The 27,981-nt window shown below is 39.8% G+C and overlaps 1 protein-coding gene across 3 annotated transcripts in view; it reads right to left on the bottom strand.

Moving 5' to 3' along the window:
• Positions 1-27,965, bottom strand: part of SLC39A9 (solute carrier family 39 member 9) — a 52,324-nt gene extending 24,359 nt beyond the window's left edge. For 2 of the 3 annotated variants that reach the window (XR_008417249.1, XM_019451413.2), the window contains exons 1-2: positions 26,988-27,903; positions 6,777-6,885 (exon numbers count right to left, since the gene is read on the bottom strand). Coding sequence is in view for 2 of the 3 variants with exons in the window: in XM_019451413.2 (XP_019306958.2) it covers positions 6,777-6,885; positions 26,988-27,083 (205 nt within the window). In the remaining variant the exon portion in view is untranslated. Of the gene's footprint in view, positions 1-6,776; positions 6,886-26,987 lie in introns of all 3 variants that reach the window. The other variant, XM_053889535.1, reaches the window with a different exon arrangement.
• Positions 27,966-27,981: the final 16 nt, after the last annotated feature.

Below are 27,981 nucleotides of genomic sequence, written 5' to 3'. Positions count from 1 at the left end.
TTGTTGTGATAATTAGACAATATATCTGAAGAGCTTCACATTAACACCTGGCATATGCTAAGTGCTCAGTAAATATCCAGGAACATAGGTATATATCAAATGGAATTTGGGAGATTCATTTTTAAACATCTTATGTTACATAGTTGACCTGAATATTGGTCAGAAACAATAGTGAGTAATAAAACAATGTGGGGGGCAGGGAGGGAGAAAAAGTAGAGATCAGACACTTTAGCAGAAAAACTAAGAAGTAGAAGAGACAGATACCAGTCCACAATCATCCATGTTTCAGAATCCTGAGGATAAAGTTTAAGAGTTTTAAAGAGACAGAACAAGAGTTAAATATAACAGATTTACCTTCCTTTTATTTAAACGTAGAGCAAAATGACAAAGCCATAAGATGATTGTATTTCTCTAAAAAATCTGACATGTGGCATTCACTGACAAATTAGTAAAATAATCTACATTGAGCCATTTCTGGTAACAGTTCCGATGACTATCCTAACAGTTATGAATAATGTATCAGGTTTATATTTAGGTTTTTGACCCCATAGCCTGCCTTCCTCAATGTACCAATTCTCATGTTCCAAAAAATTACGGTGGCTTCAAATCTAGCCCCACAGTAAGCAAGCACTGAAGTCCTCCATAAACCATCTTCTTAAAACTTGTTTCTGTAGAAAGACAGTCTTCTCATACGAATGCTGATCTAATTCCAGTGATTTTAGAGCTATAATTATAGAAAAATATGTGAGAGATTCCTTTTTACATTAATTAGTATTTAATAATGCTTATTAAAGTATCCTGGCACTTGGTTAACACAGTACACTGAGCTCTGAAAAAATATCTGTTAATTATCATAATTATAAGGTCCACAGAAGAACTAAACTATAGGCTGTGGTAAACATGTACACAAACTCCTTTCTTGAAGTTGGGAGAAAAGTTGATTTGATCTACAAAAAGAAAAAGAGGAAAAGGGTGGGGGAAGAAAATGATAAAGTAGCAGAAAATAAAGCAATGTGAGCAAGCTCACCAGAGTGCAGAGACATGTGGGAAATTTGGAGATTAAAAGTTTGAAGTTAGTATGATGGTTAAGCTACTTCAAGAAATGTTCACAGAATCGGGTATTAATATTTTACTTTTTAAAAAGAATGATGGGGGTGGCACCTGGGTGATTCAGTCGGTTAAGCGTCTGACTTCGGCTCAGGTCATGATCTCACACTTTGTGAGTTCGACTCCCGCATTGGGCTCTGTGCTGACACCTCGGAGCCTGGGGCCTGCCTGCTTGGGGATTCTGTGCCTCCTTCTCTCTCTGCCCCTCCCCCACTCATGCTCTGTCTCTGTCTCATAAATACACTAAAATAAAAATTTTTTAAAAATGACAGGGACTTCTGGAGCTGGCTAAGATGGAGTAAACCTATTATAGCCTCAGTTACACGATTACTACAAAAATGGAACAAAACACACAAAGAACAACTACCTAAGGACTAACAAATGTAAACAATAGCAAGAGGAGAGAGGGCAGAAAACTTCAAAAGAAACCTTGTCTTTCTGGCCAGAGGACCAGGGAAAGGGGTTGCTGAGAGGTGTTGGTACGGAGGGAAACCACCCCTCGTTTTTCTTTCCCAGCCCTACCTTGAAGGTGGTCCCAGTTGCAGAACGGCATGGCAGCAAGCCAGGTAGTTACAAGCCCCAGAAAAACCACATCTTTCTGGCAGGAGTGGTCTGAAGAGCATGGGGGGGGGGGGGGGGCGCGGGAGATTTGGCTATTCTGTTCTCTCTTTTCTCCTGCCACTTTGGCCTGAAGGTGTCCCAAGTTACACAGAAGTGTGCAGTGACAGCAGAGGCAGCTAAAACTCCTAGAAAAACTCCATCTTTCTGGCCAGAGAATGAAGTAAATGGGCCCCTGGAAGCCAGGGAGTGTGAGAGGAATCCGGGAGAGGAAAGAGCTAAGAAGGGTTCCCTTCACAGTGTGTATAAAGGCACAAGTCCCAGACTCACCCCTGAGCTCTGCAGGGATGGGACATACCCAAAGCAGCATTACAAAGGCTTTGAAAACTGAACTAAAATTAAAACCATCACCCAAAAAGGCACCACTGGTTTCACAGTCTGAAACCAACCAGGCTAAGTGACTGCTAAAACAAAAGAATTACATATTCTCTAGAGGATTTTGAAAGGACTCAAAGTCCCAAAATATATTATTAAAAATGTCTAGAATACAACCCAAACTTGTTTGACATACAAAGAAACAGAAAAATTTCACCAATTATGAAGGGAAAAAACAATCAACCCAACTCCAAGACAACTCAGATACTGGAATACTCAAGACTTTAAAGCAGCTATTATAACTACACTTTCATCGGTAAAGGTAAAAAAACACTTCAAATGAATGAATGTCATTTGAAGAAATAGAAACTATAAAAAGAACCCAAGTAGAAATCTTAAAACTGACAAATATAATATTTGAAACAGTACGTTCACTGGATGGCTCAACAGAAGAGTGGTGATCACAAAGGAAAGAATCAGTACCCTTGATTACAATGGCAGAATTCAATAGTATCAATAGAGACCACATGACTCACAAAGTCTGAAATATTTACTGTCTGACCCATTACAGAAAAAGTTTGCTGACCCCTGGTCTAAATACACCAATTAGAAGACAGACAAATTGTCAAATCAGATTTTAAAAAATATAATTCAAATATATGCTCTTTACAATAAATCCAATTTAAAAATAGTGAATGATATACGTTAAAAGTAAAAGGATGAAAAAAGATATACCATATAAACACTACTCAAAAGGAACCTGGCTGGAGTGGCTTTGTTAATATCAAATAAAGCAGACTTGAGAACAAGAAACATTTATCAGGAATAAATAGGGACATAATAATGAAAAAAGGTCAACTCACCAATAAGACCTAGAAATCCTAAATGTGTAGTAGGTACCTGACCAAAAAGCTTTAATATGTATAAGGCAAAACAGAAATCAACAAAATATAAAGCAGAAAAAAAATGAAATCAAACATGGTTCTTTGGGGCAAAAAAATTTAATGAAGACATTAGAAAAAAAGGTTACTATGAACAACTATGAGTAATTTTTAAAAAATTCTTTAATGTTTATTTATTTTTGACAGAGAGAGAGAGAGAGAGAGAGAGAGAGACAGAGCATGAGTGGGGAGGAGGGGCAGAGAGAGGGAGACACAGAATCCGAAGCAGGCTCCAGGCTCCAAGCTGTCAGCACAGAGCCCGATGAGGGGCTCGAACCCACGGACCGCGAGATCATGACCTGAGCCAAAGTCGGACGCTCAACCGACTGAGCCACCCAGACGCCCCTGACTAATTCTTTAACTTAGAAAAAATGGGTAATTTGAATGGTCTTATGTCTATTAAATAAACTGAATTCATAGCTAAAAACCTTCCAAAGTAGAAAACTCTAGGCCTAGATAGTATCACTGGTAAATTCTAGCAAACATTTAAGAAAGAAATATTTTTTGCTTTTTTACAGACTTCCAAAATGCAGAAGAGGCAACACTTTCCAACACTAAGAGACCAGCGTTACTCTGACAACAAAACCATACAAAGACATTTTAAGAAAGAAAAACCACAGGCCAATAGTCCTCCTGAACAAAGATACAGATACCCTCAACAAGATATCAGCAGATTGAATCCAGTGATGATAATCTACTAACAATCAAGGGGGGTGGTATACACAAGTCTAGTTCAACATTTGAATATCACTGTAATTCACAACATTAAGAGACTAGATAAACACTTGCAACAAACTAGGAATAAAAGGAGAAACTTCCTTTTTTTTTTTTTTTTAACATTTATTCATTTTTGAGAGACAGCACAAACGGGAGAGGGGCAGAGAGAGAGGGAGACACAGAATCTGAAGCAGGCTCCAGGCTCTGAGCTGTTGCACAGAGACCGACATGGGGCTCTAACTCACGAACTGTGAGATCATGACCTGACCCAAAGTGGGGCGCTCAACCGAGCCACCCAGGTGCCCCAAAAGGAGAAACTTTCTTAACTTGAAAAGGAAGTCTTTAAAAAAACCTATAGCTAACACTATACTTTTTAAAAAAAATTTTTTTAGTATTTTTTTTTTTATTTTTGAGACAGAGAGAGACAGAGCATAAGCAGGGGAGGGGCAGAGAGAGGGGGAGGCACAGAATCTGAAGTGGGCTCCAGGATCTGAGCAGTCAGCACAGAGCCTGACGCAGGGCTCAAACTCACGGAGTGTGAGATCATGGCCTGAGCTGAAGTCGGACGCTCAACTGACGGAGCCACCCAGGTGCCCCAAGCTATCACTATACTTAATGGTGAAAGACTGAATGAGAATAAGGCAAGGCTGACTACTTTCATTCCTAGTAAACCTCATACTAGATAGTCTAGCCAGTGCAATAAGAAAAGGAAAAAAAAATTTAAAAGACTATTGGAAAGATAAACATTAAAGTGTTTCTGGAAAGGAAAACAATAAACTGTCTCTATTCATAGACGATGCGATTGTTTAGCAAATCCCAAAGAATCTACAAAAAAACTCCTATAACAAGTTAGGTTTAGCAAATTTCTATATACTAGAATACTGGAAATCAAAATATTTTTACGGTACCATTTACAATCATACTAAAAACATGAATTATTGAGGTATAAATCTAACAAAATACCTGCAGATCTATATGCTAAAAACAATACTGGGGGTACCTGGCTGGCTCGTTGGTGGAGCATGCAACTCTTGATCTCAGGGCTTTGAGTTCGAGCTCCATGCTGGGTGTAGAAATTACTTAAAAAACAAACAACCAACCCCCCCCCCCCAAAAAAAAACCCCAAAACAAAAACAAAAAACAAAAAAACCATACAAAACAGGGGCACCTGCGTGGCTCTGTTGGCTAAGTGTCCGACTTCAGCTTGGGTCGTGATCTCAGTTCAAGCCCCGCATCGGGCTCTGTGCTGACAACCTGGAGCCTGCTTCGAGTTCTGTGTCTCCCTCTCTCTCTGAACCTCCCCCACCCACACTCTGCTTCTCTCTCTCTCTCTCATTCTCTCAAAAATAAATAAACATTAAAAAAAAATAAAATAAATAAAACAAAAACGGGCACCTGGGTGGCTCAGTTGGTTAAGCGGCCGACTTCAGCTCAGGTCATGATCTTGCGGTTTGGGAATATGAGCCCCGCATCAGGCTCTGTGCTGACAGCTCGGAGCCTGGAGTCTGTTTTGGATTCTGTGTCTCCCTCTCTCTCTGCCCCTACCCTGCTCACACTTTCTCTCTCTCTCTCTCAAAAATGAATAAAATGTTTAAAAAAATAAAAAAAAAACCAAAAACAAAAAACTGTAACACTGATGAAAGAAATCAAAGGCCTAAAAAAATATGGAGATCTATACTGCATTCACGAATTGGAAAATACAGTATTTTTAAGATGTCAACTCTCCCCAAATTAAGCTTAGATTCAACTCAATCAGAGTCTCACCATATTTTGTAGATACTGACAAGCTGATTCTAAAATTATTTAGAAAGGCAAAGGAACTAGTTTAACCAAAACAATTCTGAAAAATAAGAACAAAGTTAGAAGGACTCCACTATCTGATGTCAAGATTTGCTATAAAGTTATAGTCATCAAGACAATGCTGTATTGGCAAAGGAAAGACATGTAGATCAACTGAACAGAATAGAGAGTACAAAAATAGACCAACACAAGTGTGGTCAATTGATTTTTGACAAAGCTGCAAAGACAATTCAATAGAGAAGGAATAATCTTTTCAACAAATGGTGTTGGAACTACTGGACATCCATCCATATCCAAAAAAATAAACCTTCACACCATATTCAGAATTAACTCAAAATGGATCATGGATCTAAGTGTAAAACCTAAAATTATAAAACTTCTAGAAGAAAACCAAAGAGAAAATCTTTGTGAACTTGGGTTTAGCAAAGGGATTTTAGATATGACTCCAAAGCATAATTCATGAAAGAAGGAATTGATAAATTGGACTTCATCAAAATTAGAAACTACTCTGTGAATGATACTGTTAACAGAATGAAAAAATAAGCCAATGAGTAGGAGAAAATATTTGCAGATCACCTATCTGATAAAAGACTTGTATCCAGAGAATGCCTGGTAGCTCAGTCAGTAGAACATGTGACTCTTTCATCTTGGGGTCGTGAGTTTGAGCCCCACATTGGGCCTAGGGCTTACTTAAAAAAGCAAAAAACAAAAAAATAACAACTTGTGTTTAGAATATATAAAGAACTCTCAAAAATCAATAATAAGAAAATTAATTAATTAATTTGAGACACAGAGAGAGAGAGAGAAAGAGACAGTATGAGCAGGTAGAGGGGCAGAGAGAGAGAGAAAAGAATCTTAAGCAGGCTCCAAGCTCAGTGCAGGGCCCAAAGCATGGCTCGATCCCATGACCCTGGGATCATGACCTGAGCCAAAATCAAGAGTCTTAGACACTCAACTGACTGAGCTACCCAGGCACCCCAGAAAACACAATTTAAAAAATAGGCAAAAATTTGAATCATAAAGAACACATAATAAAGATAAACAAGCAGATGAAAAAGTGTTTAACATCATTAGCCATTGGGGCATCCAATACACAAACTACTAAGGGTGTGTTCAATGTCAAAGATGTCAGAAGAGAAGTTTTAAGAATTCTTTTCAGGGTAGAATTGTATGGCAAATATGAACTATGTTCAGGAAAAAAAACCCCACTAGGCTTCTCCTTTCAACTCTCCACGTCAACAACATCTCTCAAAGAAGGCCCTCTTCTCTCTCTCTCACCCTCAAGAATATCTTCATAAAGTGCATGTACTCCTTCAGGCACGATGACCGCCAGCGCAGTTCCACAGAGAAGACCAGCACCCAGAACAGTCACCAGCTTTAGTCGCTCCTGGAAAGAAAACATAAGAAACTGTTGAAAAGAGGGGTGCCTGGCTGGCTCAGTCAGTAAAGCGTCCGACTTTGGGTCAGGTCGTGATCTCGTGGCTCATGGGTTCGAGCCCCCATCGGGCTCTGTGCTGACAGCTCAGAGCCTGGAGCCTGCTTTGGATTCTGTGTCTCTCCCTCTCTCTGCTCTTCTCCCACTTATGCTCTCTCTCTGTCTCTCAAAAATTAAATAAAAAAAAACAAAATAAAAACCCCCACTATGATTCTATTCATGGATATAGAAACTCATGATGTACTGCCATGAGGAAAAAGCTGATGGCAGACAATATGCAACGATAATCTCCTATTTATAATGCAAGTATACATAAGTAGAGTTAAGTATAAATTAAACATTAACAAATTTTTGACTTTATACTTTATAAACATAATATGTAACATACAATTTGTAAAATGTATTCATAATTGAGCTGCAACGAACACGTAGTACGATGAAAAAAATGTGCTTAATTAATTCAGTACTAAAATGTTCTATGGATATGACTCAAATACCAAAAGCTGTAGATATTTAATGTATACAACTTGATGTGTATGGAGATACGCATATACCTGTGAAACCATCATCACAATCAATGCCATAAATGATCTACGGTTTTAATCCAACCTAATCTCGATTTTTTTCTTTCCACCCAGTTTTCTTTGAGAGATTGCCTCCCAACATACAAGATATGTAAGATTACATTTCAAAGTGTCTTGAAGCAGTGGTGTGCCCTATATGGCTTCCTGGAGTCTTAGCAGTATGAAAAATGATTTAAAAAACTAAAAGGGGGTAGTATGTATGTTGTTCATGAAATTGTTTTAATAATTACTGGTGTGTCATGTACATGCTTCACTTTTCTGTTTTAGTTTCCTTTATGAGGTGAAGAAAAATAACCATCTGTATTATCTCTGTTCTCCTACTAAACCTGTGACTCTGAGGTTAGGGGGACAAACATATGCACGTACAGACGTATACATACTGTGTCTGTGGGAAAATGGGTTCTTAGTTGAAAGGCTGGTTGAAGCATTAAGGCTCCTTCCTTGTTTGGGAGGAAGGAAGGAATCTAGATCTCGTTGTGTCTCCAGTGAAAACGGGGAAACTACAGTTGCAATGTCAGCACCAGCTAATACCTGCTATGTAGCAAGAGGGGAAACCCCCTGCTTCCCAGCACACAGGCCAGGTGGGTCCTTCATACATTCAGGATGGCCGTTATTAGCTACTTATAGATACAGCATTCTGAATGCATCCAGTAGTAGGGGGCACTGGCTTGGGAGGCAGAAAATGGCCCCATGTCCAAACTGGTTCATAATTCAGTACCTCAGCTTTTCTTCTGTAAAATAAGAACAGTTGTACATGTCTTATATAGGAGGCAACAGGAGAAAGTGACTGAAGCATTTTGGAAAAATGACACCAAACAACTGGTGTTACTATTTTAATATTTAATACTGAGCTATTCTAAGAGTTTTTGTCTTTTACAAGTTACTAAGCTCATCAAAGCACTGTTAATCACAGCATTCATTTGAGACAAACTGTCAGAGCACAGAGAACACAAGACAGAAAAACAGCTCTATTCTCTGTAGAAGGGGACATGGTATGTGAGTCAGTCTTCTCATTTTCTCCAACAAATTCTTAAAAGTCACCTTTGTTTTCTAAAAAAGGTTCATGAATGTAAAGTTTTACTTCTAAGGAAGGACAAGAATAATGGTAAACTGAACTGCACTGAGCACACCATTTCATTTTAGGGACTTGCTTTCAGAACTCCACGAATCAAACTAGCGAATACATTGCTTGGGGAAGAAAACTGTCCTGTCAGCATCCTGACGTTGACCATGGTTGACTCTGGGAAATGGAAATGAAAGACGCCCCTGTAGTGCAAATTAAGGGAAGATGAGAAGAAATGAAACTGATGTACTTAAAAGAGCTGATCGCCCTCAAGAATTACTTGGGTGGCAGCTCACATCATACATAAAAATTGATTCCTGATGGATTATACCTTAATATAAAATCTAGCACTCAAAAACTTTTAGAAGGAAGAATATCTGTGCAGTTTTGGTGTTGGCAAAATTTTCTTATCAAGGACACAAAAAAATTCCACATCAGAACTTAAAACATTTGCTGACCCACTAAGAAAATGAACAGACAAGCTATATACAGGAAGAAAATAGCTACAATACATACACCTGTAACAGACGCTGTGGGAACACTGTCCACATCAACCTCCTTCAGGTTGGAGACACCTGTTCCCCTAGCCATGGGGAGTGTTGCAGTCTGATGAGACAGCTGAGTCCCTGTGAGGACCTGACCTTGGGCCAAAGAGTACTGACGAACCCCTCCCAGGGCAGTCCATATCCCATGACGAGTCCACTGGGTTGTATGGAGGGAGGTACAGAGCCAGGTCTCCTTGTCTCCATTCAGGAAATCTCTGAAGGGCCATCCAGCTTCAGAGCCTGCTGCAAGGTGAGCTGAGGCCTCTAATATAACCGAATAACAGTTCAACTTCTCCATCTGCTTAATCCTGCTCGTTCTTCCCCAGGTGTTATTCCCCACAGTATCCCCCAATAAACTTCCTGTGTGCAAATCTCCTCCTCAGAGTCTGTTTTCTGGGGAACCCAACCTAAGATACTGATAAAGAACTTCCACAACTCAGTAACGGGCAAAAGCAAACAAAAAAACCCACACAACAAAAAATGGGTAAAACACTGAACAGCCACTTCACCAAAGATATAGGGATGTCCAATAAGCCCATGAAAGAGTACTCAACATCTTTAGTCACCAGGAAAATGCAAATCTAAATTACAAGATACCTCTTTCCAGCCACTAAAATGGCTCAAATTAAAGGCTGACAAACCTAAGTAATGGCAAAGACACAGAGCAACTGGAAGACTCACGTGTTGCTGGTGGGTCCATGAAATGGTACAACCACTTTGGAAAACCATTAGTCTCATATCAAGTTAAACCAACAATTTCACTTTGGGTATTTTCCAGGAGACATAACAATGTTCACAAAAAAACCTGTGCAAGAATGTTCGTAGACGCTTTCTCAATACTAGGCACAATCTGGATCAGATGTCCATCGATAGGGGAATGTATAAACTAACTGTGATATATTCATACGATGGAACTCAGTAACAAAAAGGAATAAACTACCGCTACATACAGCAACCTGAATGAATTTCAAAAACACGTCCTGATGTTTGAATGAAAGAAGTCTTACACAAGAGTTACTTACTGAGCCTATTTATATGAAATTCAAAAGCAGGCCAAACTAAGCTTTGGCAAAAGAAATCACAACAGTGGTTGCCCCTAGCAGATGGGGGTTACTGGGAAAATACAGTGGCAGGAGGGATTAACTAGAAAATGGCACCAGGTTATTTCTTTTTTAGGATGATGGAAAGGTTCTAAATCTTGACTGGAATGTTAGGTACATTTGTTCACATTTGCCAAAATTCATCGAACTATTAAGATTGGTACCTTTTACTCTACAAAATTACAGATCTATAAAAATTACCTAGGTAGTAATTTACTCAGCCAGGATCCTTGAAAGGATTCATTTTAGAACCATTCAATTTTAACAAAGCTTCTTCATGGCAACTCTCTGAAACCAAACTCAGAGTCTATGTGGGATACTAAAAGGCATTTCCAAATTTTTTTCTTTTTCTTTTTTTTGAAATTTATTTATTTTGAGACAGAGACAGCACAAGCAGGGGAGGGGCAGAGAGAGAGAGAGAGAGGGAGGGAGGGAAGGAGGGAGGGAGGGAGAGAGAGAGAGAGAGAGAGAGAGAGAGAGAGAGAAGGAATCCCAAGCAGGCTCCTCACAGCCAGTGCAGAGCCAGACATGGGGCTGGGACTCACAAAACTGTGAGATCATGACCTAGGCCAAAACCAAGAGTTGGACACTCAACTGACTAAGCCACCCAGGCACGTCCCCAAAATTTTTTCTTAAACAATTCATCTGTCATTCAAACATTTCTTAAAAATCATTCATCACAATTTTATGTCAATGACTGCATGGAAAACCCAGTAGTATTCACAATTCTGGACCAATCCAGAAATTTACTAGGCATTTACCAAGTGCTTTAAAATATTCTACATTGGCTCATATGAAGTACTACATTGAGACAAGTTATAAAAAGCAGGAGCAGAGGTGAGTTCTTGAGGCTCGCATACTACAAAATTAAGACGCAGGTGAAATTTAAGATAACTGAGGGATACATGCCATCCAGAAGAACTTAAATATCTATGGGCATGAAGAAAAAGACCTTCAAATCAATAAAGTAAACAAAGAATTCTCCTAAAATGTTGCCTTTTAAATTTTAACCTATTTAAAATAATCTAATGCGGGCCGCCTGGGTGGCTCAGTTGGTTAAGCCTCTGACTCTTGATTTTAGCTCTGGTCATGATCTCACATTTTCTTGAGTTTGAGCCCATGTCTGGCTGTTTGCTGGCAGTTCAGAGCCTGCCTAAGATTCTCTCTCTTCCCTACTCTCTCTGCCCCTCCCCAACCTGTGCTTTCTCTGTCTCTCAAAATAAACAAACTTTAAAAAAATAAAATAATCTTGGGAATGCAAGCTGGTGCAGCCATTCTGGAAAACAGTATGGAGGTTCCTCAAAAAACTAAAAATAGAACTACCCTACGACCCAGCAATTGCACCACTAGGCATTTATCCATGGGATACAGGTGTGCTGTTTCATAGGGACACATGCACCCCCACGTTTATAGCAGCACTATCAACAATAGCCAAAGTATGGAAAGAGCCCAAATGTCCAATGATGGATGAATGGATAAAGAAAATGTGGTATGTGTGTACACACACACACACACACACACACACACACACACACAGTGGAGTATTACACAGCAATCAAAAAGAATGAAATCTTGCCATTTGCAACTACGTAGATGGAACTGGAGGGTATTATGCTAAGTGAAATTTGTCAGAGAAAGATAAAAATCATATGACTTCACTCATGAGGATTTTAAGAGACAAAACAGATGAACATAAGGGAAGGGAAACAAAAATAATATAAAAACATGGAGGCGGACAACACAGAAGAGACTCATAAATATGGAGAACAAACTGAGGGTTACTGGAGGGGTTGTGGGAGGGGGGATGAGCTAAATGGGTAAGGGGCACTAAGGAATCTACTCCTGAAAACACTGTTGCACTATATGCTAACCCTAATTTGGATGTAAATTTTACATTTTTTTTTTTTTTTTTTTTTCAACGTTTATTTATTTTTGGGACAGAGAGAGACAGAGCATGAATGGGGGAGGGGCAGAGAGAGAGGGAGACACAGAATCTGAAACAGGCTCCAGGCTCTGAGCCATCAGCCCAGAGCCTGATGCGGGGCTCGAACTCACGGACCGTGAGATCGTGACCTGGCTGAAGTCGGACGCTTAACCGACTGCGCCACCCAGGCGCCCCTACATTTTTTTTTTTTAACGTTTATTTATTTTTGAGACAGAGAGAGACAGAGCATGAATGGGGGAGGGTCAGAGAGAGAGAGAGACACAGAATCTGAAACAGGCTCCAGGCTCTGAGCTGTCAGCACAGAGCCCGACGCGAGGCTCGAACTCACGGACCGCGAGATCATGACCTGAGCCAAAGTCGGACGCCTAACCGACTGAGCCACCCAGGCGTCCCTGGATGTAAATTTTAAAAAATAAAACATAAAAGTAAAAAATAAATAAATAAAATAATCTAATATTTTTAGATATTCTTCTCTCCAAGGTGAAATTACCCATAATTCCATTCACTTATTTCTATGGACAATATATATATATATTTTTAATGTTTATTTATTTTGAGAGAGAGAAGAAATGAGAAGGGGGGGGAGGGAGGGAGGGAAAGAGAGAGAGATAGAGAGAGAATCCCAAGCAGGCTCCACACTCCGTGAGATCATGACCTGAGCCAATATCAAGAGTCACTTAACCAATTGAGCCATCCAGGCACCCCTATATGGACCATATTTCTAAATATATTGCAATAGATTTTGTAAGAATGTCCCAAAGGCCCTAGTAAGCTTGAAAACACTTGCATTTCCATGTGCAGCAAAATGTCATTACAAGAAATCATGGTAAGTCTTTAAAGCACATAGTCATGAAATTACATCTCTTTTTTAATCATGTATGAACAATTAAACGCTCAGCTGGAAGAATATGAAAAGGAACTTGGTCCAAATCTTTAGAAAGACACAACAAAAATTGTTTATTTTTATTTTATTAATCTTTAGGTGCATACTTTAAAAAGAGGGATACTAGCTACCAAAGTTATTGACATAGAATCCAAGTTTAAGAACTCAAAGAAAATGTAAAAACTGATCCTCTCTTGATACACAGATGAAGAACCAAAGGCCAAAGGTGAGAAATAATTTGCTCAAGATCACACGGCTAGGGCTAGTTAGTGGCAGGAGCATGATTAGATTTGACAATGCACACTGTTGCCCTGTACATTCGAAGACAATGTCCACCACATGGCACAACACATACAGTCTGGGAGAGCCTGTGTGGCTCAGTCTGTTGAGCATCAGACTCTTGATTTGGGCTCAGGTCATGATCTCACGGTTCATGAGATTGAGTCCCGAGTTGAGCTCTGCGTTGACAACACGGAGGCTCCCTGGGATTCTTTCTCTCCCTCTCTCTCTCTGCCCCTCCCATGTGTGTGCGTATGTGTGTGTGTTCTCTCTCTCCTTCAAAATAAATATGTAAAAAAAAACCCATACAACCCATTATCTGAAAAAAGATAACATGCAATTGTACAACCTCTTTAAACAGTATGAGCCGGAAGAATCCCTCAGCAACATCAAGAGGAAAACCAAAATTATAGTTATATTTGTTCTCTATTGACAGTTTCTAAAGGTCCAGGGCAAAGTAAGAGGAGGACAACGTAGCAAGCTTTTCCTAAGGTTTTATTTCTTCAATGTAGAGGACTATTCTTTCTTCTGAGATTACGCCCTACCTACTTTTTGGTCTTAAAATGTCCTTTCTTTTAAAAAACCATCTGGTGACAATAGTTTTTGTTTTTTAGTGTCTCCGCTTGGCAAAATTAAAAACAAGCAATCTTGTGTCAATCTTCCCTAAATTCAAAAGTATTACCAGCCTGGGGCTCAATTAGTTAAGTGTCCAACTCTCGATTTTGGCTCAGGTCATGATCTCACAGTTTCATGAGATCAAGCCCTGCATCAGGCTCTGTGCCAAAATGGCGGAGCCTGATTGGGATTCTCCCTTTCTCTCTTTCCCTCAAAATAAATAAATAAAAACTTAAAAAATATATATATTACTGGACCATGAAACCCAAAAGCCTGGAAAACCCTGACTTGCAGTGTAAACATGAGGTCTGTATTATAATACATAAGCAAATTTAGAAACAAAGAATTTGAGAAATTGTGAGAAGAGATCAAGGTAAACATGAGTAAAGTCAACTAGTTTTAGAGTACTTTCTTAGAGGAAAGACCAAGCAAGCTAAAATAACTGCATTATGTTTTAGTTCCTTTTGAAATTAAGTAAAGCACATTTACCAAATGAAGTTAAACATCCACTGAGTACTATGTTTGTCCTTCCCTCCCAAAATTGTAAGTTCTATGAGAGAAGGGATTTTTGTTGTTAATTTACTGCTCAACGTTCAGCAGTTTAGAGGACAGAATCTGGCATATACCAGATTCTCCCTAAAAATTTATTGGAAGAATGAATTAAATGCCTGGCACCATGCAAAGCACTAGGGACTGGTACCCCCCATGTCACTGGCTCTAATATCAACATATACACAAATGCAGTGGAGCTTCATCAGGCCTGGGAAATAGGCCTAACATATTCTTTACAAGTGTAACCATGTCAAATATTTTCAGTGGTTAGCTGCTTTAGAATTTATGCTTCGGCTCAAAGGGTATTCAAGTACATATAATAAAGAACCATAACAGGATTCCATTAAAGCGAACGTGAGGTAATGTTGTCATTTGTCTCATTAATACAACTACCTGAAATGACACTTATTTTTTTTTCCCCAAGGAGCTCAAAACCTTGTTTAGTCACCATTTCAATCTTCAACCAGGCAATACAGAGATTATTTACCCTCCACAACTTTTATGAGCTTGATAAATGTCTGCTAACCTTCTCAGGGTGACTAATACTACAGAGGTAACACTTCTGATGAAAAAAAGAACCAGTAGTCAATCACTGCCACTGGTTATAGTTTCCAGTTTTATTTTTTACTAATTTCTTAACTACCTAAACTATTTTAGATGCAATCTGATTTATTTCAAGCACTACAGACGTGGCTCCATGTTATCTGTATAGCTGTTATTTTTTCACAGAGCTTCACAACTTGAGATTCAATCTCAAAATTGTATATATGTCAAAGTTAAAATGCCAACAGGTTCTCTCCTTTGCTTTTGGTAAATCACTGTTAGGATGTACTTAAATGAAGAACTACAAATTCCAAGTGTGGTTCAAGATAAACAGAGAGTGCCCAAAGTAATAATTTCTGTCAGAGAAATGACGTATTTGCTCGAGAGGCAGGAACCATGCAATGCCATTGGCTTTACGTTATTTCATTTTACAGTTTCACAGCTGCAGCCTGACTGAGCCAAAGGACTGACCAGATGTATTAATTAAAACAGCTTGTATTGAATGCCATTAACTATCAGTGTAAAGCTTGGAAGTCAGTTTAATTTTCTCGGCAGACACCAACATAGTTAAATGGTTTTTCTTCACTGCTCATAGAAACAGTCAAATTATTTGGTTTGATGAAATATAAGCCACTAATTTAAAGCTTTTAGCATTTAAAAGTTTATTTCAACGCCCCTTGTACCATGCTCATTTTAGTACTGACAGCATCAACTATAGTCTCCGAAAAAATTCAAGATGTGTCACTTATTATAAGACTACTTCCTTCAAAGCTCTAGGCACTGCAGCAATGAAATATCCCAAGTGCAAAGTACTACTGTTCAAGCAACAAAGGCCATCTTTATATTCTTACACACAAACCTACTTCAAGGAGGGACTTCCTTTAACTTTACGATATTCACTTTAACTGCTATATTACCTGCTTTTAATTGTCAGTAACAGATGACGAAGAAAACTTAAATATGAACTTTGTCCTTCAAGTCCTTACAGCCGAGACTAGACGCCCAAAGGTTTCCTGCTTCTAAGTTGCCGCAGCGTGACCCTGAGCAAGTTCAGTGTCCTCCTCTGTTAGAAGCACACATGGCACTGCCAGTATCACCACGTAGGTGCATGACATCAGCTCACTCAGCACAGAGGACTGTGGGCACTTATCTCCAACATCATTAGCAGCACGCATAAAGGGCTCCTAGGCCCCTCCTTCGCAAGAATAAGAACTCAAAACCCGGATACTTGGGTAAAAATTCAAGCAAACGAGGCTCCAAATCTGCCATTTTCCCAGTGGCATACAGGCTTCCCCTGTCCTAATTCATTTGACATAGAGGTAAGAACAAGCAATACTTTATTAATGCCACTTCCTCCAACCTTGGAAGACAGGACTAATTTGTTTTTCTTTTTGAGCAGTCTTTTCAAACATAAAATAACTAAACATAAACGGAAATCCCGTAAGACTGTTCAGTGTGACTACAAAAACAAACACAAACCAAAACCTGTTGGGAAAGAACCTGGGAAAACACCAGAACCTGGCAATATATGTATTATTAATAGATAAGAAGTTCAGTTGACCTGAGAAAAAGTAAATAAAGATACATTTTTCTCTATTAAATTAGCAAAGTTTTAAAACTTAACAATAAAAATATTCAATGTTTGTGAGAATACAGTGTCATTTGCATTTGTTGGAAAAAAATGCATTAAAAAACCTGGTAATACAGATTGAGAACCTTAAGAACATTTATGCCCTTTGATCCTGTCATTCTACTTCTGAGGAAATACTCTGAACTATGTTCATAGCATTAGACACAAAAATGTTTATTCCACACTATTACCATGGCAAAATTTTGAGAACAAATTAAATATATAAGAATTTCTATGCAGGGGCGCCTGGGTGGCTTAGTCGGTTAAGCGTCCAACTTCGGCTTGGCTCATGATTTCATGGTTCGTGGATTTGAGCTCCGCATCGGGCTCTGTGCTGACAGCTCAGAGCCTGAAGCCTGTTTCAGATTCTGTGTCTCCCTCTCTCTCTGCCCCTCCACCACCTGTGCTCTGTCTCTCTCTGCCTCTCAAAAATGAATAAACGTTGAAAAAAATTTAAAAAAAAATTCTATGCATAAAATAACTGAACGTAATGAAAACATTAAAAAATGCCTAGAACACAATTTTAGTAATAGAATGCTTATGTTATACTACCAGGTAAGAGAAGGGAGAATGCAAAATTATACATAAACCACATAATTAACCACATTAAAAATGTAGACAAGTAGAAAAAAAAGAATGGAAAGAAATAAAAAATGTTACTAGTGATTCTCATTGGACAACGTGATAATAGATGATTTTATTTTCCTTTTACAGATTATCATATTTTCTAAATTTTCACAGACAGCCTATATTATATAGCCATTCTTTTCAAGGAAAGAATTTTTGTTCATTTATTTAGCGGCTATATAAATAGCCCCTTTGAACTTTGTAAAATCAGTATGAGCTTAGTTTCCTCATCTATAAAGAGGACAAAAATTCTTCCCTTTCAAGGTTACTATTAAAATCAACACAGAACTTAACACATAAACTTACACTGTAGCTATTATTACTATTATTGCACTGTGGTCAGATTAGAAAGCACAATGCCCTTAATGTGAACAGGGAGATGTTTTCTCCTTTATTAAATGGTTCCAAAGGACTGCACTTTGATGTTTTGTAATAGTTCGAAGTGTTTTCCAGTCTCCCCCTCTGGTTATTGTGTTACAATGTGTCTCCTCTCCTTGCTTCCCCCACACCTCCTAGTCTGCTACTTCTAGTTTTCCAAGAGCTTAGAAATCAGTCCAGCCCAGAAGTTCTAGACTGGCAACTCACAAACATGGGCTGTTTGGCCCACACAGCGATGTAACAATATTTGATTCGGTAGCCAAAATGTAAAATTCAGAAAATTTCATGAAAAATCCTGACTTCCAGCTTCTCAAGAGGAGGAAGATTTGGTGACACCAAGGCAGGGGTCGTCAAATGGCCCAAGTTCTTCAGATGACCACAGTTTCCACTACTCCCTAATGACTTCCAGACACTGACACTGAAGGTCAGCTACCTCACATCATGGCACTTGAACTGCCTTATCTTCCTCCAGGCCTGATTCACTGTTCAGTCTTAGTAGTTATTCGATTTTTATGACCCATTACACAGTTGTATTAGTCAGGGTCCAATCAAGAAAGAAAAATCATAATTTGAACAGAGAAAGCTTAAAACTGGGGATGGAATAATGAGAAATGAGCTAATAAACGAGACCTCTAAAGAATGTAAGAATAGCAGATAAAAGGAGGAGTGTCTACTGTAAGACTGAGGTAAGGGTGGTCAAAGAGGTCCCATGTGGACTGAAATCCAAACCCTGCTGGAAGGGGCATGGCTGGGGCTCAGTGAAGAGAGGTTAAAGATTCTGGGACCAATTTTGGGGTGTGTGTGTGTTGGGGGGTGAGGGGTTCCCCACATCAAGCAATACTGGGCCACAGCTGGGTGTCCCACAATCCAACTTAGTTCTAACATTATCTGCTGGAGACATCAGCTCCCACAGGTTAAGGGTTCAGTCCTACAAGACTGCCCCTCACCTTCATGAAAGAGGACTTCAATTACCTCCATTCTAACTTTCTAACTGATCAAGTTCTTCTTTCCAGGTTATCTCTTAACTCAGACAAAAGACCCTGAGGGCCAAACATCCCCTGAAGGGAACTGAAACCACCCCCTTTGAAACTACCCCCTTGAGAGCAATAAAGGGCTGCCTAGAGCCAGCAAGACCCTGTATAACTGACCCCAAGGCAATGACTGACCTGATTATCGTGCATCTACCCATCAGGCCTTGCCCGACATTTTCCTATAGAAACCTGAAAGTATTTTTGGCCCTTTGGAGACAGTTTTGAGATGCCAGTGCACTGTCTTCCCAGCGCTGGCCTCGCTGAAATAAATTCTTGTTTTACCACCTCTCATCTCTCTGCCTTTGGGTTTGGTCAGTGGCCAGTGGCCAAACGGGGTGCTCTTGCACCCCTGCGCCCTGGCTACATTCAGACACTGGTGCAAGTCCAGGTTTGTCAGCTGTGTCTGACTGGCTATAAACTGGAGGTCCCAATGATCCCCTCTCCTTGGATTTGGTTAACCTGAGACAGCAGCTCACAGAACTCAAAGAAACATTTTACTTACTAGATTAACCAGTTACTTGTAAAAAGACAGAACTCAGACATAGCCAGATGGAAGAGATACACAGGGCAAGGTATGGGGAAAGGGCGATGAGCTTCCATGCCCTCCCCAGGCGTAAAACTCTTCCAGCACCTCCATGTGTCAATCGACCTAGAAGCTCTCTGAACCCTGTCTTTTTGGGGTTTTATGGAGGCTTCATTACCTAGGCAAGATTGATCAAATCATTGGCCACTGGCAGTTGATCTCACCTCCAGCCCCTCTCTCTTCCCAGCTGGGAATGAAGGTTCCAACCTTCCAATCCCTCAGTTGGTTGGTTCCCCTGGCAACCAGCCTCCAACCCTACATTAACCATGGGCGTTCTAAAAATCATCTCATTCACAGCCAGAAGATACCTTTATGGCTCTCATCACTTGGGAAATTCCAAGGGTTTTAAGAGCTTTGTGCCAGAAACAGGAAGACCAAATATATACTGATTATAAGTCACAATATTACAGGCAGAGAAGTTTCTGTGGTGCTACACTGGTGGAACTTGCTGGAAATCTGCACTCTTGGCTGTTGGGGAAAGCTGTTTATGGGAAAGTGTCTTACTGGAGAGGCTCTCCTGCAACACTGCCAAGGGGAAGTGCTGCCAGTGAGAACTGCTGGGTGCTGGGTGCCGGAGAAGTATGTGCTCAGCGGGAGTCTGGGTCTTGAAAACCTGCCTGCAGGAGCTGGGCCCTGGAGAAGCCTTCCAGAGGCCTGAGAAGTCAAACATATGCACTGCGAGGAGCCTGCAGGGGAAGCTGGGCAGCCTGGCCTATAAGAATTGTTGCCAGAATAGTTGCCTAGGAGCCTGCTGGGCAAGCATGGACCAAGAAGGAAAAGCCATTCCTCTTAAATTTCTCTCCAGTATCCCCTATTGACAAAGTACGATGTTGTGCCAGCTGGCAAAGGAAAGATATTTAAAGGGCCCAGATCCATTTCTGCAGAGTGGTCAACGGAGAGTGAATTTGGAGCTGAGAGGCAGTAAATTGAGAACTGGCATACTAACCCACTAGAATTACAAAAAATGATACACAGAAGTGACAGCCAGGGACAGTCAGTCTACCTATTTAGCTAATCAGAGACTTTTCTGATCCTTTAGACTAATGAGGTTTCCGGATGGACAATTTCTATATAACAGAGGTGCTACCAATATTCTCCTTCATCTCTATCATAATAGCCAATATTTTTTAAGTACTATGTTAAGCATGTTCTACTATAATTGCTTTACATATACTAATTCATTTAGTTCTCACAACAATCCTATGAGATAGATACTCATCTTACAAAAGAGTCATAAAATGTCCAAGTAATTTGCCCAGGCTCACAACAGCCAGCAAATGGCAGAGTCACTATCTGAATCTAGTAATTTAGCTCCAGAATCTGTACTCTTAAACATTATGCTCAACTGCTTCAACACAAAACCTATTTCATTGTTTCTTTCTTTCTTTTTTTTTTTTTTTTTTTTTTGCTTTTAGCATCCCTCTTGATTCCCCAATTTGCCTTTGTCAAATGCATGAAGAATTAATGAAAGGAATATGTAAGGTGTAGAAGCTAGGGTATATTTTTTGGTTACTAGAAAACTGACCCCCAGTGACATACAGGGCTTGCAACAGATACTTAGATGTAATTATCCAGTAGTTAACCCCAAGGCCTCATCACTTAAAAATCCATATAACTGGGGCAGAAGAATTTCCAGACCAACTGCTACCTAGTTCTATTTTATTTCAATAAAATTAGACATTCAATACTAGTATTTGAGGCAGACTGAGACTTCCACAATTCCATCAGGTTTTAAGAAATACCTGTACTACATTTAGCATTACTACTTATTACCTGGGATTTCAAACTGAACTACAGAGGATCTTAAATCTTGTTATCATTCAACAAAGTTGCACATCTAAATTCTTCAATAACAGGAAGGGTTAAGACTATCACATACAGAGGCATTCTGAATTCATTTTAGGTCTTCTTCCCTCAAAAACGATGCAAATTCTTTTTTTTTTTTTTAACGTTTATTTCTTTTTGAGACAGAGAGAGACAGAGCATGAACGGGGGAGGGGCAGAGAGAGAGGGAGACACAGAATAGGAAGCAGGCTCCAGGCTCTGAGCCATCAGCCCAGAGCCCGACGCGGGGCTCGAACTCACGGACCGCGAGATCGTGACCTGAGCTGAAGTCGGACGCTTAACCGACTGAGCCACCCAGACGCCTCGGATGCGAATTCTTGAATATCACAATTTACAATTGACTTGATTACGAAGTATGAAATTAATTTTGGACAGTTCAAAATGGGAACTGCTTCAGATTCTAAGTTGGCAGGTGTCAATTTAAGGGCATTTAGGATATATTCCGCTCTTTCTTAAAGGTTTCAATGCTATTTGAAGGTGGTTTACCTCTGTAGTTTCAATTCTGCTACACTGACAAAGCACAAGGCAGGAGATGTACTGTGGAAGGTAGAATGTCCGTGATGTGAAAGATATTCCTAACTTGGGGATATCTCCTAATGGAGGTAAAGTTAGTGGTGTTATGATGTTCCTAATTTGGGGAGCTAAGGTGCCAATCTAGACCCATGGTCTTTCATTCCTTCTTTACAGTGTTCATCAGAAAAGGAAATATCTAACGGTCAAGTGCTTTGGACTGGCAGTCAAACTGACTTAGTTTCAAATCCCACCTCTACCAGTGTCTACCACACTCTCCAAGCCTTGAGTATGCACATTTGTAAAGTGAGGTATACCAGTACCTATCTGTCTCCTCTTGGAGATTAAATAAGATACCGCGTATCGGTGCCTGGCACTTCACAGAAGGAGCTCAATAAGCATTAACTATTATTAATATTATTAAACAGATAAGTTTCAATAGCACTTATCCACATAATATCCTAGGGAAAAGAAAGCTTTTCAGGAAAATATTGGACCAGATTTTATCTAGTTTTTATTTGATCCAAACATTTTTATCAAGCAAAGACACTTATGAAACAATAATCTTCTAAGACATAATTGTTTTCCAGGTATGGGTAGAGAGAAAGCAAAGTGTAAACTGTTTGAATTTAGAAATGAAATTCCAAACAGGCATCACATTTATTGCATTACCTGAAGAGAATAAAACGTTAATATACCAGACAATGCAAAAGCCTCTAAAAATACCACTTTGTCACATCTATTTCAAAAAGAACCAATTGTCAGAAAAGCATGTTGAACAAATTTATTCCTTAGACACAAATGTCTGTTTTGTTGGTGACTCAAAGTCCCAAAGATACTTATCATGAATGAGTTATGATAATTAGACATAAAACTTTTAAACACACGAAAAATAAAACAAAGCTTAAAATGAGAACTAATGAAGAAAAAAAAGGCAAATACTAAGAAAAATACTATAAGGCAGGCAGACTAGAGAAGGCTTGGTCTCTCCAAATGGAACATTCATGGTGAATAGGAATGCCAATCCCCAAACAAGACCTTTCAGATTCCAAACAAAAACGCTGAGAAGTTTCTGTAACTGGAGAATGGGATGGAGGAATTCTGTTAGGAGTCTGTTTCAAAATAAAGTCTTAAAAATTATAACTTAAGGGGATCCTGGGTGGCTCAGTTGGTTAAGCATCCGACTCTTGGTTTCGGCTCAGGTCATGATCTCACAGTTCAGGAGTTCGAATCCTGTGCTGGGCCCTGCGCTGACAGTGTGGAGCCTGCCTGGGATTCTCTCTCTCCCTCTCTCCTTGCCCCTCCCCTCCTCTCTCTTTCTCTCTCAAAATAAATAAACTTTAGAAAAAATTATAATTTAGAACAAAGTTCTAAAAATGAAAACCTTGAAGAAGTTTTCATAATCTAAGGAGTATAATCCTCAACATTTTCTAAAGTTCTTATTATGGCCTAGAATACAGCCTCGCCCTTATATTAATGCATTACATCCTCACAACAGTCCTATAAGGTCATTTAAAAGGAAAGATCTGGCTGTTAAAAGAGCTTGTTCAAAAAGCGACACTGATTTTGAACTACACTACCTGTCCCAGACAGTTCCCGGGGCTCGAGCGCATTACTGGTCATCTTGAATCCCTTACTGAAGTGAGAGCAGCACTACTTTCAGCTGCATACCTATGGGTTTATACGATTTTAACACAGGAAGAAGATGGCATTATAACCCAAACCGGTCTGCAAAAGAGAAGTGTGAAACTGAGACAAAGCCTTCAGCACACTGTATATGATAGAAACATTACAATTATATAAGTAATCGTATGCCTCTTCAATATGATTACACTGCATTTGGGCTTGTAGTTCATATGCCTTTTTTTCCATTTCATTTTTTTAGTGTTTAATTTTTTTAAATATATTGGTCTGCAATAGAATGGAAATTAAACAAGACCAAAAACTAGTCATCTACCAGATAGCTGGAGGAGCACTGCCTTAGAGCTCTGGTGCGAACAGCTTGCTCTCTGTTACCAGCTCTGTGGCAAAGAGGAGACGTGCTCAGGTAAGTAACAATCCTCAGATAACCCATCTAACATCTCACTTCGGTCATGGCTGTTAACTTCATTCATCAGTCAGAGCACTTGCTAAGCTGGGTTAATTCCAGGTAACGTTAAGTTGTAGGCTCTTCACCTACTTACGTAGCGTTTTCCTTTAGAGCCAAAGAAAACTGCTCGTTACCAACTGAATCTAACATCGTAAGATAGTACTAACCTAGTGGTTCCAACTCCTTTACCAGACGGGATTTCATTTGTGTAAGGCATGCTCTGGCCTTCTTTACAACTTTAGTTTTTCTCCTTCCCATATGCTGAAGAACAGAGCATCTTCAGCATCAGTTGCTCATAAGTATTTTCAAGAATCAGAGATTTTGGGGCACCTGGCTGGCTCAGTGAGTTGAGCATCCAACTTCCGCTCAGGTCATGAGAACGTGACTTGTGGGTTCGAGCCCCACATCGGGCTCTGCGCTGACAGCTCAGAGTCTGGAGCCTGCTTCAGATTCTGTGTCTCCCTCTCTCTCTGCCCCTCCCCCGCTCGTGCTCTGTCTCTCTTTCTCTCTCTCAAAAATAAGTAAACATTAAAAAAAAAAAGGAATCAGAGATTTTCCTTTCCTTCATTTTAGAAATCACTTAGACATAAAGGAAGCAAGAAAGAAGTTAGAAAAGCATCAAGAAAGTTGGTCTGGGGGCAAGGAATGCCGAAGACAGTGATGAGATCACTGTCACATAAAGCCGGATGGTCAGATACAGCAGGTAGGCACCACTGCTGCAGCAATTTTCAGGTTACTTAATTTTAACTCATTTCTAAACACTAATTTTGCCATAATTAATGGGTTTTTGAACGTTTATTCCTGTCTGAGAAATTCTAAGGGGAAAATACTGTATTGAATAAAAGCAGCAGCTAGATTAAGAACATGAATAAAAAGCATATGTTTCCATATAGATGAAAGTGAACTGTAAAATAAATTAGATTGGTCTTTTTATTTATAATAATGCTAGTCTCTAAAAAAAGCCAGATTTCCTTAAAAAGTAAAGTTGTTCAGGGGCTCCTGGGTGGCTTAGTTTGTTAAGTGTCTGACTCTTGATTTCGGCTCAGGTCATGATCTCACAGTTCGTGGGTTTGAGCCCCCACGTCCGACTCTGCGCTGGCATCACGGAACCAGGTTGGGATTCTCTCTCTCTCTACCTCTCTCTCTGCCCCTCCCCTGCTCATGCTGTCTGTCTCTCTCAAAATAAATAAATTAACTTAAAAAAATTTTTTAAAGGAAAGTTGTTTAGCCAGTATAGAAGCTTAGGAACTATTTTCTAAAGGTAGAAACTGCTTCCCAGCCTCCATGAATGAAGTTTGGTTTTTACACATTTATCATCTCACTAGTTTCATGATACATCAATACATAATAGTATAATCTGTCTAGAAAAAATGCTTAATTTCTAGAAGATAAAAAACATCAGTTGAATTCTAACATGTCTAAGTTATATATAATTTTCATTTTTATTCTACGAGCTCAAAATGGACTGTGCCTGCTGTAATAATAAAAGAATATCATGAATGTGATTTATAGCATTTTAAGGCCTACAGCTGGAAAAGACCACTTGACCATCAATTCAGATAGCCATAAATGACATGTCATACTAATTACCTTTATTAATGGCTTGGTTAATTACACCACTCATGTACACATTTCCTTTCAGTGAAAAAGAAGATAGCAGATCGCATATTGCAAAAACCACTCAAAATGGTTCAAGAAGATACTGAAACTGGAAAAGTTCTCAGCACTTTATACAAATAAAATTTCATTAATCTCTTATTTGAAGACATTATAATTTTTGATAAATGCTACCTCAGTTAAGTTTTTAAATACATACGCCAACTTAAATCTCACAAATATTAGCCCTCATAAGGCCAGTTCAACTCTAATGCAGTTAATAGAAAATATGGTTCAAGGCAGAATAAAGCAGGCTTACAAAGTACTGGACAGCAGGTGGCCCAAATGAGTGAAGCAGGCTTCACAGCCAAAGACCTTAACAATCTACCACTGCTCAGCTCTAGCCAACTACTGCCTTGAGGGAATACAGACAAAAAAAAAAAAAAAAAAAAAAAAAAAGCAATAACAACCTTAAATACTGTGCTAACCTAACAAATTAAGTCTGTGGGTTAGGTTTGGTCTATCAGTTTGCTCTCTCACGAAGCTCTTTCAGGACTGGCGGTGAAACTGGGCCTATTTTACTGCTGAACCCCCAAATACTCATGAAATCCTGTTCCTTCCAAATGTAATGGGTTTTCTCCCCTAGATGTCTGAGCACTGTGCATGCTGTGAGCTCTTTATGAGGAACTTATCCGCACTTTTAACTGAACAATGCTTCCACCTTTCTTCCCCACTCATTAATGTTTGTGCAAATAAGGACAAATGTACAAATTAACCAAAATGTCAAAACATATTAACAAAAATTTCATTTCTAAGTAAAGATCTGAAACAACTTCAAATATGCATTCCAATGCTCTCTTTCTTTAAAAGGAAATGTGAGTTAAGAACAATCTAGTTTTCTTATCTTCATTCGTTAGCATGAATTCATTTTTGTATTAACAAAAAACTAATTCAAAAAACCAGAAAATTTTGGATTCTAATCCAAAAAAATTACCTCTCCCCCCAAAAAACTATGCTTCATTTCCTCAAAAAGATAAAGTATATTGATTTCAATGCATACAGACAAATAATATTCCCCATTTATGTTCCTTGATAGCAATCTGGAAACTTGATTCCTTGGAACCTCTGGGAATCCAAAGAATGTTATGGTACCTCTTTCCAGGAAAGTGTGCAGAGAGTCCTAAATTTTTGTATGCAATTTCACAAGGTTCAGAGTACCCCAGGATCTTCAGTGGATCCACCCACCCCAAGTTAAGGGCTCTAGTGCCTAAAATGAGGTTTGTTTCTATTATGAAATGTTATGCATCTTTTTTTTTTTTTTTTTAATGTTTAGTTTTGAGAGAGAGAGTGATAATGAGGAGGGGCAGAGAGGGAGACAGAATCTGAAGCAGGCTCCAGGCTCTGAGCTGTCAGCACAGAGCCCAACGCGGGGCTCCAACCCACCAACAGTGAGACGATGACCTGAGTCGAAGTCAGACGCTTAAGCGACTGAGCCACCCAGGGGCCCCATGAAATGTTATGCATCTTTTAAAAAGATAGTCTTTCCTACGAAGATCTTTAGCTCTGAGCTTAATTGAGGAAACCGCTTCCCTTTACAACTGTCAGTACTTCCTAGCAGCCATCCTGACAACTGACAGAAAATTGAGAATTTCTTACCTCGGAGAAATTAACAGCCAAGGGCACGATTCCAGCCACGTAACATCCCACCAACATAGCCAGAGACAGCAGACTAATGGAGATGAAATCATCCATTCTGTCCTCCTTTATTTACCCACCGCCACCAGACTACAAATTTTCAGAGGCTTCAAAGGGTGCTTAGGTTCTTAAACGCGTGTGGTGATTCCAAGACAAGTGGACTTTCCAGTTTTTTCGTCCTCCTCACCAACAGATGTGTTCACGAAACCCTTCTCTGGAACGCACCTGAAAACAGTCCCTTTTTGCTGATATTAGCACCAGAGAGAACTTTCAGCAATCTCAGGTCCCGATCCCTGTTTTCAGACGCCAGTCACTGGATTCCCTAGCGTTAACAGTTAAAGGTATGCAAAGGGCGATTTCTTCAATCGTCGGAATGGTGGCACAATGGACCCACTCCCTCCACAACGTCCCAGGTGGCAGCAGGAAAAGGAGGAAAACCCAAGCAAACTTGTTCGTCCTCCCGGCTCCCCTACCTCCTTGGGGCGGTTCTCGCCAGCCTGGGACCAGCCCACCAGTCCCGGCAAACTCTCCTCCGAGTCTAGAATGGGGAAAGAGTCCTGCAGGTCTCTACCGATGGGCTTAGGGGTTCAGCAGCGAAGGTGATACAAAGCTGTCTCTGCCCTATACCCGATACTGCCCATATTACTCCACTCCGCTGGGCCTTGACCCAGAGCCACCGATACTACAGCTGCCATGGCCGCCAAGTGGCACCTCTTCATTACATCCACTTCCGGATTGCTTCACCGCCCCCTCCTTTAGAAGAGTACTTCCGGGTTACAACCGACCTATGGCCCAGGAGTCTTACGCTACCGCCATTTTTGAATAGGGCCATTGAAAGATATCTGGAGTCACAGTCTATATCGGTGATCACTCTAGGCGCCTGTCCAATAACAAGAGTACGGAAGACAGCGTCTTGAAAAGAAATGATTATTTTTCAAGTTCTGCAGCAATTCCC

The sequence above is a fragment of the Panthera pardus genome, unplaced genomic scaffold (assembly GCF_024362965.1).
Source record: "Panthera pardus isolate Hobbes unplaced genomic scaffold, ASM2436296v1 HiC_scaffold_24, whole genome shotgun sequence".
NCBI classification, from domain to species: Eukaryota; Metazoa; Chordata; class Mammalia; order Carnivora; family Felidae; genus Panthera; species Panthera pardus.
This window is presented reverse-complemented; position numbering and strand designations above follow the sequence as displayed.